The sequence below is a fragment of the Salarias fasciatus genome, chromosome 19 (assembly GCF_902148845.1).
Source record: "Salarias fasciatus chromosome 19, fSalaFa1.1, whole genome shotgun sequence".
Lineage (NCBI taxonomy): Eukaryota > Metazoa > Chordata > Actinopteri > Blenniiformes > Blenniidae > Salarias > Salarias fasciatus.
In genome coordinates this window covers 11309791-11323295 of record NC_043763.1, presented here as the reverse complement: position 1 = coordinate 11323295, position 13505 = coordinate 11309791, and the positions used below count along the sequence as shown (strand labels likewise).

General features: G+C 45.9%; 1 protein-coding gene across 2 annotated transcripts; it reads right to left on the bottom strand.

Annotated features, from left to right (window-relative positions):
• Window positions 1–459: 459 nt before the first annotated feature.
• manea (mannosidase, endo-alpha) lies at window positions 460–12653 on the bottom strand. Of its 2 annotated transcripts, none has more exons than XM_030116120.1 (5): window positions 12562–12653; window positions 10996–11617; window positions 1781–1890; window positions 1634–1710; window positions 460–1497 (listed from the first exon to the last, which is right to left on the bottom strand). In XM_030116120.1, the coding sequence occupies exons 2-5, from the start codon at window positions 11507–11509 to the stop codon at window positions 864–866; spliced, it is 1335 nt and encodes a 444-aa protein (XP_029971980.1). In that variant the 5' UTR covers window positions 11510–11617; window positions 12562–12653; the 3' UTR covers window positions 460–863. The 2 variants fall into 2 exon arrangements, with proteins under 2 accessions (XP_029971980.1, XP_029971981.1); XM_030116121.1 differs by having other exon boundaries at window positions 12623–12645.
• Window positions 12654–13505: the final 852 nt, after the last annotated feature.

The window sequence follows — 13505 nt, the reverse complement described above, 5'->3', positions numbered from 1 at the left end:
AGTACTTTGCTCAACTTTGTATGATTGAACCCTCCCCCACCTCACACACACACACACACACACACACACACACACACACACACACACACACACACACACACACACTTGTATTTGTGATGGTGATGTGAGAAAAGTTAAAATGTCAGAGCATGAATGCGTCTTTCAAACCACTAGAATGCAAAAACCTCAAGTACTTTGATCAACTTTGTAGAGCAAGCTCGGTCCAAAACCTGTCCAAAGGCAAGTTCACCGACATGCACAATGTGCATGCTTGCACTGCACAGATAAATATAATCTTGCATTGTGATTGAAACGCTGTTTTCCCGTCAAACATCTGCTCATCTTATGAGTTGAGTCTGACACTATTTGTAACCTTGGATTTTTTCCAGAGGTGTATTCAGGGCTGTGGTTTTGTTGAAAGTAAAGCGAGGCAGCAGCTTCACAGCCGCAGAACTTCAGTTTTCTCACGTCTCTTCCTCCTCTCCAGGGTGAACTTTATTTCTACTGAGGTTTCAATACAGTCACAGATCACATGCCAACGCCGGTACAACTGGATATGAGGAAGACGGTATAAAAAAAAAAAAAAACAACAACAACAACAACAAAACATGCTGATTTATGGGATGAATCATGACGTGTGAGGCTGGGAATGCAGGAGGCAATGGAACAGCAGGTGAATTAACAATCAATCAATAAAGTGCAAAAAATATACATCACAGCAGTTCAAATTAAGGTGATCAAGTATTCCACTTGCATGTGGCTTAACAAATATTTAGCTTTTCTTTTCCTGTCTGGGTAATTTGTGGTCTATTGTTTGGTCCTTTCGACCGTCTCCAGAACCATGAATCGACACTCTGGACAGATCACTCCTGCCATCTTCGTCGCTCGCCACCGAATATCGCGGCCCATTTGCGAGTGATCTCCAGGTAGATTGTCGGTTTGTTGGGCAGATAGTCCAGATACGCCGCCTGGCTGGTTTTGGGGACGGCCATTTCGATCTGGGTGCCTTCGTGCCACTCGTTGAACGACGTGATGGAGATGAAATCAGGCCTGGCCTCTAACGCGGCGCTCAGCGAGGTCTCGTAGTATTTGCCGTTGATGCGGTTTCGGGTGTTTTGGAAGTTCCAGGGGCGAACGCTGGTGTCGATATATCCCGGGCCCACGCTGGGAACGAATATGAGGTTGTTGTCTTCGCAGAAGGCTTTGACGGAGGCCCAGTTCCGCTGTGTGGAGCCGTAGGAAAACCCGTTGGTGGCGAAGTAGGTGTAGACGCCGTCGAAGCCCGACGTCAGAATGTCCCTCTTGTGCTTCTCTTCGACCAGCAGAGCGAGGAAGATGGCGTCGTATGGGGTGTCCCTGATGCTCTTGCTCTCCGTGTGCTTCAGCAGTTTGGCCCACTGCTCCGAGTTCATCAGATACGAGTCGTACACGTAGAAGAGCGGGAGCAGTTTCCCGGCGTTGGTCCGGTACTTGAAAAACGCCGGGTGCTCTCCGTATCTGAGGAGGGAGACGTCGGAGGAATGAAAAGAAACAAGGTGGTGATTACAGACTGAAGCGATGAGTCACGACAGAGAGTGTGAGATCGCCGCCGTGACATTTTGACTGACACCCGGGAAAACACACCAAGACTCACTTCTCAATGATGTATTTGACGTTGGTGAACATGTTGACCTCGTCTCTTCCTTGGTACGGCTCGATGTGGAAAGCCACCTGAACAGAGAGGAGGGTTTTTAGGGCGTTCGATCCACCAATTGAGCACAGCTGCTGTGTCCATACAGACCTTTATGTGGTATTTGTGTGCCACCTCCAGGAGCAGAGGCACGATGTCGTCCGTCGGCTCGCCGTTATCGTCCTTCATGTCAGGAGGATACCAGGAAACAGCGGCCACGCCTGAACCAAGAAAACTTGAATGATTAGTGACTAAATTGATCAACTCTACAGGAGACATGAAGTGAAAAGGTTTGGTGATTGGTCATTTATTTTTTTTTAAAAGGATGTCTTGAAATCCCATGTCATACCAGGGAAGTAAGAGAACCTACGAGTGGAAATTACCAGAAAAACTACAGAAAAAAATCATCAAAATTCCAAATTGTTCTTGCTCTGTTGCCATCAAAACACAGCTCTTTGAAAAGGTTTGCATCTATAAAAAGTCTTATAAATAGAATGGTGCCAAACTTCAGTCACTAAAAAAAAAACAAAAACTGTTTGAATATTCAAAATTTTAATCTTATGTTGTGACTTTTACACTTTGGTCTGTGGACCACTGTATTATTATTATTACACCTGGTAATCCGACAACTCAATCCAAAAGAAGGGAATTCGGATATACTGGAGTCCCTGCTAAACCGGAACAACATTAATTAAATGTATGACATAAAATCAGCTCCTCTGCTCATCCCAAAAATGCGGATCCTAATTAAAAAGAAGCATTGTTAGAACCAGGAAGTAATCCACCAAACACAAATGGCCCGACTTTGTGTTTGGCTTTGAGTTCCATCGTGCCAGATTTTAACACACCTCCATTTATATGATGCCCGTTTCATGAGAAAAACATGTTGGCAGAATATTTTACCGCCAAGATGTCCACATGGCTGTGATAAGATAAGACAGTATCGTATGAGTGAGAACTGCACACCGTCATGGCTTCTTTTGCGGTGCAGCCTGTGGTTATGAGCTTTATGAACTTCCTTATTTAAAAAAAGATGCACTTCCTTGTAGACGTTTTCATACAGTCTGCGGCTCTAAGTTTCAGACAGTATGTCAGTCCCTCCAGGAGCTCGTGGGCAAAAAACCTTGACCTTTCTAGTCATTTTCTCAGAAATTGTGATAAAGTTTGCCAGATTTTTTTGAATGTTATTTTAATTGCGAAATAATATGAAAAAATAAATAAAGCAATAAATGTTTTTCTTTTTTTCATGTAACTCCTCTTAGAAGCAAATGCTTTAGTTCTCTTTGTTAGTTCTAATTTAATTTGTCTTCCATAAAAATATATTGAATTCAATGCGTGGAAACTGCAAGAGCAATTTTTTGGTTCAAATATAGTTTTCAAAAATGGTGCAAAATTGTAGGTAAGGTATAAAAAAACGTAACTACAGGACATGTTGTCTTTCAACAGAGAAAGTGTGAATTCCTTTCAGTGTGAAACTAATAACTTTAAACTATCCACAGACAGAAAAAAGGAAGTGCATTTTCTGCCACAGTAAAGCTTTGAAAACTCAGAACCACAGATTGCACAACAGAAATCATATTTTAGCGATCACTATCTTAAAACAAAATTAACACGCACACTCATATGTACTCGTGTGGTAGTGATGTGAGAAAAGTCAAAATGTCAAAGAGTATGAATGCTTTTTTCAAACCACTGGAATGCAAAAAAACCTCAAGTACGTACTTTGGTCGACTTTGTAGAGCAAGCTCGCTCCAAAACCTGTCCAAGTGCAATTTCACCGACATGCACAATGTGCATGCTTGCACAGGTAAATATAATCTTACATTGTGATTGAAACACTGTTTCCCTGTCAAACATCTGCTCATCTTATGAGTTGAGTCTGACACTATTTGAAACCTGGGATTTTTTCCGGAGGTGTATTCAGGGCTGTGGTTTTATTTAAAGTAAAGCGAGGCAGCAGCTTCACAGCCGCAGAACTTCAGTTTTCTCACGTCTCTCCCTCCTCTCCAGGGTGAACTTGAGTCCTACTGAGGTTTGAATACAGTCACAGATCACATGCCAACGCCGCTACAACTGGATATGAGGGAGATGGTGGAAAAAAAAAAACAACAAAACGTGCTGATTTAAGGGATGAATCATGACGCGTGAGGCTGGGAATGCAGGAGGCAATGGAACAGCAGATGAATTAACAATCGATCAATAAAGCGCAAAACATATACATGAGTTTTATGAACTTCATTTGAAAGAAGACACACTCCCTTTTAAATTTTCTCACATAGTCTGCATTTCTATTACTTGCAATTTTTTGTATATTCCTGCAATAATTTGTCAAGAAAATCACATAAAAGTCCACAAATTTGATCGAGATCCTGGAGGGGGTGCACAATAAGGAAGATAACTGTCAGATAACGCTAAACCACCAGTACCGCTAATGCAGCACAGACGCTGAGGATGTTAGGTTCATGACAGTGACCCCTGGACGTGTTTCATGTTGCTGTCATGAAGGTGGAGTCAGATTAACATTTAGTGACAATATCAAGTTACTTTTATTTAATGTTATGTACGTTAAAGTTTAAACTAAATCTAGAAATACCAGTAACACGAGCCTGATCGGTGCTGCCTTTAAGTATATTGTTTATCTCGAGAGAAACCCACCGTGACTACTACAAATGTCAAAGATGTATAGATTGGATATAAACATTAGAGATAGACCAATAAGGTTTTTTCTGGGCAGTCGAGGAGGCAGATGACCGATATTTACAGCTCATATTCATTTGCAGTAAAAGGTAAAATATTTATGTCAAAACTCTAACTTTGTTTAAATGATTTCACTAAACAGCTTCTCAGATTACCAACATGTTAACTTTTTTTTTTCATATTACACAAAAATGGACATCTTTATTGTAAAATTCTCAAAAGAAGTACAGATTTTTTTCAAACTTTGCCTAATAAAAGCTAAAATGTTTTTATTCTAGCTAAAATTATCCAAACAAACAAAAAAAGAATAACTGAATAAATATGGTGGTTTTTAAAAAAGTAACTTGTATTTATCACAGTCTGTTATTAAAGCTCGTGTCCGGAGTTTTGAACGAGAGAGGTTTTTTTTTAATCCAATTTTCTGGAGGTTCCGCCCTCCTGCTTTCATGAGTGACCAAGCCACGCCCCTTTAATTGTGCACGCTATTATCCGTCGGGTGAAAATGAGTGCCTCCGAGTCCTACAGCATCCTACATGTTTAGCTGTTTACGGTGGATGTTCAGCAGACAGTGGATATATCCGAGGTAAGCTGGCCGGCTGCTGCGTTGCGAACTCACCTCTGCCTGGGCGAGCGGCCGTGCTCTCTGGCTGCGTGCACACTTTGATTGACAACACGAGAATGCGGAAGCTCGAAATCTATTGGCTGAAGCTGACCGGCGGTTTTTTCGGATAACATGGGGGTCTATGAGACGAAGGCGGGGCTCATAAATAAATTTTTATATTGCTTTATGCTAATATTATATTGTAGTATCGAAAAAGACTGACACATTTAAGCTCTGTTGAAAAATTATACATACGTTGGAAATGAACGGAAACTCCGGACACGAGCTTTAATACCTGCTTTGTCTGCTGCTCCACAAACAAAAACTCCACATTCATAAGCTGAAAAATCAAATAGCTCACAATAGCAGCCTGGCGTTAATGTGGCGGCTGTCTTTAATCGACAAAATGATAAAATTGCTGGTGTTTTGGAATAACTCGTTTCCATACTAATTGCCGAGTGGGTTTCTTTCACGTCCCTTGTTGCTGCTGGATGTTAAAAACCAGACGAAAAGTCGTGTCAGACCTTTTATGAGTCTGATTTTAACGGCAGGAAATGCTGAAGGAAGTCGGTCACCAGTTAACACGGAAACCAGTTAACACGGAAACCTTTATCAGAGGTTTTAGCAATGGAAAACACGCGCGCGCGCACACACACACACACACACACACACACACACACACACACACACACACACACACACACACACACACATACACACACACACACACACACTCAATTTTGAGAATGACTGTTTCTTCTTTGAAACGAATATATAGAAGGGTCGCCTGAACAAATCTTTCAAAAGTAGCTGCTTCACCGGTGACTAACAGCAAAGCTGTCAGCTGACTGATGTGGGAGCTCAGCTTTTAGGGTGTGAGTCTCTAAAAGCAGCAGGGGGCTCGCACGGCACAACAGGTCCTTCACTGACTCAGACTGGAGGAGCTGGATGCTGACAGGTTCATGGACGATGTTACTGCCTCGTGAAACAGGTGCCTCAGATTTTCATAACGGGTTTCGTAACGATGACACCCAGCTCTATCTCTCCAGTAAACCAAACTCCATTCTCCCACCCTCCTCCCTCACCCTCTGCATCTCGGAAATCAAATCCTGGATGTAGAGCAAGCATTATGTGAGGATCTAGTCATCTCTGACCTGCCATTCATCAGTCCCACCATCAAATCCCATCGGTGTTTTAAAAGTGTCAACATTAGTTCTTCTTTAATGGCTTGGTGGGACTTTCTAAAGCTAACCAAATCTTCTCTGATCCCGTGTAAACTCACACCCATCTGGAACAACCCGGACATCCTGCAAAACGAAAAGATGATAAACTTCACTCAGTGGAGAAATAAAGGAATCAGCCAGCTTGAACATATCATTGAAAACAGCAACTTTCTATAATTTAATACTCTCATCTCACAATATGGAATCAGCAGCAGAGCATTTTTAGAATATCATCAACTTAAATCTATCATAGGTAAAAAGTATACTTTTAATCAATTGCAGGGACAGCTACCTCTCGGGGTCAAAGAATTCTTAAACCTCAGTTCCCCAAAGTTGCTATCAAAGATATATAAAATATTATCAAAGGTAGAAGATGAAATCTTCCTTCCGACCTTAAAATGGGAGGCTGACTTATCTAACAACTTTGACCAAAATGCGTGGTCACAAATATGTTTAAATACTTTCAAAATGACAAAGAATTCAAATATACAACTAATACAATTCAAAATTCTGCATAGAATTCATTACACAGGACGAAGGATGTTCCAGATGGGTCTATCACAATCTGATATCTGTTCACATTGCAATGATAACATGACTGACAACTACCTCCATGCCTTGTGGTCCTGCACACCGGTGCAGAGGTTTTGGCTTCAGGTGTGTGAAGATCTGTCAACATGGTTCACATGCAATATCCCTGCAACTCCCACACTGTGCCTTTTAGGTGATCTGGGTGAAACTAAAATGTCAATAAACTCTGTCTACATGGTTCTCACCATCTTGTGCATCGCAAAGAAAACTATCCTTGTAAATTGGAAATCCAGAAATAATCTGAGTAACAGGCAGTTTAAGAATCTTCTATTAGATCATATCAGCTTGGAGACGATGTCTGTCTGTTCAGAGGATCAATCAGCTGAATCTGGTTCCCTCTGGTCCCCTGTGATCAGCTCCATTACTTAATGTAAGGGGAAGATGAGGGCCTCTCCTCTTTGAGGGTCGGTGGTTGGTGGGGGGGACCTGATGGCTGCAGGTGGTTGGCACTGTCTTGGGGTCGGGATCTGGGCTGCTTCGCTGGGGGCTGTCTTCGTGTTTGGTTTGGATTGGGGGTGGGGGGGCCGCCGGTTGTTGGGGCTGTCTGGCGGCGGTGGGGCGGGGGCCCCGGGGGGCCGGGGTCGGCGGGTGCCGGTTCATGTCCGGGCGGCCGGGGTGTCCTGGGGCGGGTGTGGCTGGGGCCCCTGGGCCCTGGTGCCTGGGGGCTCTCTCCTTCCGTGAGGGTGAGGGGGTCGACCTGGCTGGGGGGGCCGGTCGGCTCGGGCGTGCTGCCGCGGCCTGGGTCGGTGCGCGCCCTGGTGTCTGGTTGCTGCCCCGGAATTCAGGGCATCGGGGTGGGTGGTTGTGGTGGTGGGGGACAGGGGGGTGGGGTGGATGGGTGGGGGGTGGCGGGGGAGGTGGGTGGGTGGTGGGGGACGGGGCGGGGTGGATGGGGGGGTAGATAGGGGGGTGGTGGGCTGTGGGGGTTAGGGGGTTGGGGAAGGTGCGTGTACGTGTATGTGTATATGTGTGTGGGTGTGTATGTGTGAGTATGTATATATGTTTTTGTATGTGTGGGTATTTATGTAGGTGTATGTGAGTGTGTGGGTGTGTATCTGGATATGTATGTGTATGTGTGTGACTATGTATGTGTAAGTGTGTATGTGTGTGTGGGTATGTATCTGTGAGCGGGGTATGTATGTGTGTGAGGGTGTGTATCTGTAAGTATGTATGTATGTCTGTACGTGTGGGTGTATATGTGTGGGCGATTGGAGCTATGTATGAGAGAGTGCGGTGTCCTGTGGGGGGTGGCCCCGGTGGGCCTGGGGGCGGTGGGCCCTGGGTCTGGGTCTTTCTGCTGCCCCCTGTCTGTCCTCACCTTCACTCCTCCTGATGCATGATGGGTGTGTGCTTCTTGGGTCGGTGGCTCTCTGGCCATGGTCGCTGTCCGCCCTGGTCCTGGGGGGGGGGGGGGTGGCGCTCCTGGCCCTGTCCTTCATCGGGGGGCTCCTGGGTGACGGGGGTGCTGCGGCATCCCCGGACCCCCCTCTCCCCCCGCTCTCATGCACACACACGTAGGGCTTTGGGAGGCGGGCTTATCAAGTTGGGTGTGGTGGAGGGGGCCATCTAAGTGGCCCCAATCACTGCACGCTTCAGTGGCTCACCTCTCAGTCTTAATTGCACTTAGTCATCTAACACAACCAAATACATACAAACACACACGTCGGGGGGTCTTGGCACGCTGTGTCGGGGGTGGGGCTGTTCAGGTAGATGAGACTGCTCGTTTGGCCTCACTCGCGGCACGGTGTGGTTACTTCCCCTCAAATTTTAATCGCAAACAACATATACTCCATCAACACTCACGAGACGGAGGGGGGGGAGGGAGGGCAATGGGGTCTTCTGCGCCCCCGTTTCCGGATTCCTTCTGGTGGGGGGTGGGGCGGGGGGGGCTGTTGTTTTCCCCACAGGCCGGGGGTTTGGAGCGGCTGTGGTTTGTGGGGCTGCTGGCTCTGGGGGGTGCATACCTGTCTGCGGCAGTGGGGTGGGGGGGTGGGGGCAGCAGTTGTGGGTGGCGGGGGGTCCTGGATGTGGGGTTCGGTGTTCCCTTGCCTTCCGGGGGTGTCTCCCACAGGATGTGACAGTTGGATGACGCGGGAATGTGAGTGTGTTTGGGGTAGGATGGACTGTGTGTGTGTGTGTGTGTGTGTGTGTGTGTGTGCGCGCGTGCTTGTTAGCATGAGAGTGTGTGAGTGTGTTGGAATGTGAGTGTGTGTGTGTGCGTTTGGTTTAGGGATGAGTGGTTGTGTGTGTGCGTGTGTGCATGTGTGTGTGTCAGTATGAGTGAGTGGGTATGAGTGTTGGGTTGGGGCGGGGGGGAGTGAGGCGGGAGAGGACAGGGGGTGGGAGGGGTGGGCCGGGCGGTGGACGGGGGGGTGGGTTCCGGGTGGGGGTCGTGGGGTGGGGGGTGGGGGGGGGGGGGGGGGGGGGGGGGGGGTGATGCCCTGGATCTCGGGGTGCGTGGCCGGAGCGCTGGGGGGTGTACTGGCCTGGGGGGTGGGTAGCCGCCCGTGTGGGCTGGTTCTCCCAGGTGGGTCATGGCCCTCCGCCTGGGTGGGGGGTTGGCTCCTGGGCTCTTGGGACGCCCGGGGCGGACCGGCTCCTGCCGGTCGTGGCTCCGCGGGGCCCGGGCCCCGGGACTGCCGGGGTCCTCGGCCGGGGCTTTCCTCTGCCCCGTTTCTGGACTGGAGCGTGGGCGTCTGCCTGGGGGGGCGGCTTGGATCCGGGCTCTGTGATGTCCGCCGGCTGTCTGGGCTCTGAGGGCCTCTCTGGCCTGCTTCTGGCCTTCTCAGAGGTCAGAGGTCATACATGCATGATCACTATCACCATCACTGTCACCATCATATTTACATGATCACGTTGATCTTTAATCACTCTTCACATACTCGGTTACCTTGTCTTCTTGTGGTGGTTAGAATAATGGTGATCTGTAGCAGACCTCTCTTGATGCACGCCCCGAGTTTACAACTAGTTACGACTAGCTATATTCAAAAAAAAAAAAGGGTTTGTGGTGTCCTTGCATTTCCTTCCTCCCCTACACCTCCTTTTATTTTTGTGGCCTGGTCTGTTCACTAATATGGTTCGGGAAAAAAAAAAAAAAAAAAAAAAATGTATGTATGGTTCTGTAATTTTCTGTGTTGGTTGTCGGCTCTGTTTTGGTGTTGTCTAGATTGGGGGTTTGGGATTGTTCTAGGTTGCGTGTGGTGCGTCGACAACACTGTTTTGTATTGTGACTTTGTACATAGGTTGTGCCCCCCCCCCCCCCCTTCCGTTCTCCCTCTCTTTATCTTTCTTTCTTTCTGTTCCTGCTCTCTGAGCATTTCCGTCCCGGTCCTGTCTGGCAGCCATGCCGGATGCCAGCTTTAAATAAAGGCAGCAGCAGGAGGAGACTCAGTCTCGTCCTGCTGCTAACATTAAAATCTGTTCGGATAGTAAAAGGCTACAATCATACAATATTGCACGCCCCAGCTGCCGAACAGGACAAGGGAAAAAAAAAAAAAAAAGGAAATCAAATCCTGGTTCTTCCTCTCTCCACCTCTCTTTGCCCTCCGCCCGCCTCAGCACCATGGAGAGCAGAGCTTTCAGCCGCTCTGCTCCCTGACTCTGGAACTCTCTCCCACCTGACAGCCGCAACTCTGACTCTCTTCCTCAATTCAAATCAAAACTCAGAACCCACCTGTTTCAATCTGCTGATCACCCGTGATCTCTCTCTTTTTGCTGTGCTACACTGTCTTTTCCTTGCTGTTTTATTTATTTGTAATGTGATTTTAATCTTGTGTAAAGTGTCCTTGAGTGTGTGAAAGGTGCTATGAAATAAAATGTATTATTATTATTATTATTATTATTATTGTTGTTACTGAGCTCACAGTAGTGTTACTGGCAGTCGTAAGTTGTGAGTTCTGGGATGTTTACGACAATTTGAAGAGGGTCAGCTGCCTTAACCTCTAAACACATCTCTTCTCTCCACAGCTTGTTCACTGACAGAACCTTTTCTCCTCTGCATCTGATTCAAAATTATCCAGTTTCATATTGATCTTTTATCGGCTGCCAGATTAAAAAAAAAGGACGATGCCTAAATGCATCAAAATGATCCGATAATTTGCCCTGCTGATAATCCGTTGATCTGCATTTACGGCAGTTAGTTGATGAAGAATGACTGTTACTGAAAACATTCACGATTTGCAGCACCTATAAAGAGAAAGGAACGTTTGTCTTACCGATGGCTGCTGTGCGGAGCTGCTGCATATGAGCCTCGATGATGGAGGGATCCCTGGAACTGTACGCCCCTAAAGAGGGGTAAAAGTTTGACCCGATGTCATCAGGCGGGCTGTGTCTTCCCTGAGGATACCCCTGAGCCACTTTGGGGTCCCAGTGCGGCAGCTGCGGATGGTCCCAGTGGATGAATTTGCCATCAAACTTGGGGTTTCCAAACCAGGTGTAGTAGAAGGCGTGGAGGTAGTAGTTGGGAGGAGGGAACTTCCTCAGCGTGGCAGCCAGCTCTGCATCCTTGTCTGACTGAGCCGAGTCATTCATTGTGGTTTTGTCAGGCTTCTTGTTGTTGTCTCTCTGGATCTTAGGATCACTCTTTATGTCCGCGAACAGCTCGACGCCTCCGGGGTCGATGAACAAAGAGTCTTCTGGAGAAAGCGCCTTTAGGACCACTGTTACCACGAGCACGAGCAGCACAAGAGCTATTAACGTGATGCAAGATTTGCGTCTCAACCTTGCCATTTTTCAGTCAGTGCTTGAGGCTTTCCATGGCTCACTGTTGAGGCAGCAGTGAGGGAATGATGTTGGGCAGGCTGCCATTGAAGATCAGTGGAAGAGTTTGTGTTCAGCCTTGAAGTTCAAGAAGAAAAGAAATGAGCGCGTTAGAAAAGAACTGCAAAAGCAACTTACAATTCTGCAGGGCGGTGTGCAGTGAGTGAAGAGTAAAGCTTTAAAGTAGAGCTGCTAGAAATTCTTTCAAGGGGGTTCCAGCTGAGACGGTTCAGTATCCCTGGTGCACTAGGTACGACCAACTGGGACAGGACCAGAAGGCTAGCCCAAGACCCCCTGGAGGGACTGACGGATGAGATGGAGACAGTTCTGAGAGGGGCTTGAATGTATGTGTTCCTCAGTGGATGTGGACTGAGAGAGAAAGAGGATTGGGAGCTTCTTTGTGTCATACTTTGATTTATTTAATTTGAACATGCTAAAAAAGGGGGGTATTTAAATGAACAAACCAAACACTATAATTACCAAAAAATTCTCAAATCTTATAAGAAAAAAGAAAATGTCAACAAAAGGCATCCTCCTCTCTGATGCTCAGGTTAGGGTTAGATCTGCATCTACTTTCAAGACTTGTTTGATGTATGTTTAACCAAATAAAATTTCTATTCGTGGCTACAGCCACGAAAGGTTTTGACAAGTTTTAAGGGATATTGTTTATTGATAAGAATATTGTATAAATGATTGTGGAGAAGACAGAGAGCTAGCTGCAACGATGGTCACATCGTAAAATACGATGACAGTTATGAAGTTTCCTTCATCATGCAGTTTGCATCATCATGCACGGTTTTTCCATCATGCTCAGGTTGCTTCATCATGCACTGCATGCTAGACCTTAACACACACACAAGCTAGCATTAGCTGCTGCAACCCCACCTGCACTGAACTTCAGACTTGTAAACAACACCGGGAAATGACGGCGCAGAAAAAACAATTTTCACTTTAACCACTGCGGCGACACTTGACTTGTTTCTGTATCGAAGCCATTTCAACATGCGATAAAGTAAACACACCTCGTCCCGAGGCTTTTCGTGAATTAATTTAGCCTCATGAGAAGCAGAAGACGGGACATACCCTGTACTTCTGGTTCAGCTCCTGCTGTTAGGTATGACTGATCTACAAAGGCTCTGCTGGTTCAATATGGCGGGCTTTAACTCATCCGGTTGGTGTATTAAGCTGCTAATACTAGCCATGACGTCTCCAGTCAACCAGAGTAACTAGAACCACTGTAACGTTTGAGTGTTGAATGTCGCCCCCTTCGGTTTGGAGGACGTACTACACAAAATAAACGAACGTTTACTGTTTCATTAAAAAAACAAAACACAACGTTTGAAATGTTTAGTTCGCAGCTTCAACACAGTTTAAAGCCACAAAATAACAGACTGCAGACAAGCCAGACTTCAACCAACAGGCGAATTCCCTCAAATAGTCAGGTTTGTTGTCTTTTTTTTTAAACTCATATTAATTTAATTTGAATTGCTGGTAAACTTGAATATAACTTCAGCGTCAGAGGAGTAACTAAACCCATTTCGGTTTCCTGTGTGTGTGTCAGACTTGACATATATTTTTTTTACATTATTGTTTTAAGTGTATTTAGAAGTGCATTATTTGCTTCTATCTCTATCAATATATCTCCATACACATATTTATCTCAATAGCTCTATTTCTAAAACTGTGTCGGTGTAACTTTATTCAAATTTTTTTTCTCTCTGTATTTATTTAAATCTTCCTATCTATCACTTTGTATGAATTAACGTTAATTGGATTATTCTTATTAGGAGAAACTGTTTTCATTTTTGTCTGTAAGAGAGTATAACTGAAGGCTGTTAATATGTGCTGTAATTTTTCTTATAACTTCTTTTAGGTATTCCTTCCTGCATTTATGATGGAGGCACTTCGGCCACAGCAAAGTCTTTCCATAAAAAAGAAGAAAAGCCATCTGTCAAATGAGACCAAC

What these genes read in the sequence shown, in the direction of transcription:
- manea (XM_030116120.1), bottom strand. Translation starts at nt 11,509, where the DNA reads ATGGCAAGGTTGAGACGCAAATCTTGCATCACGTTAATAGCTCTTGTG. An exon ending in GCTCCGCACAGCAGCCATCG is followed by an intron (nt 1,891 to 10,995) that starts GTAAGACAAACG and finishes TTCTTGGTTCAG; the next exon opens with GCGTGGCCGCTGTTTCCTGG. An exon ending in CACACAAATACCACATAAAG is followed by an intron (nt 1,711 to 1,780) that starts GTCTGTATGGAC and finishes CTCTCTGTTCAG; the next exon opens with GTGGCTTTCCACATCGAGCC.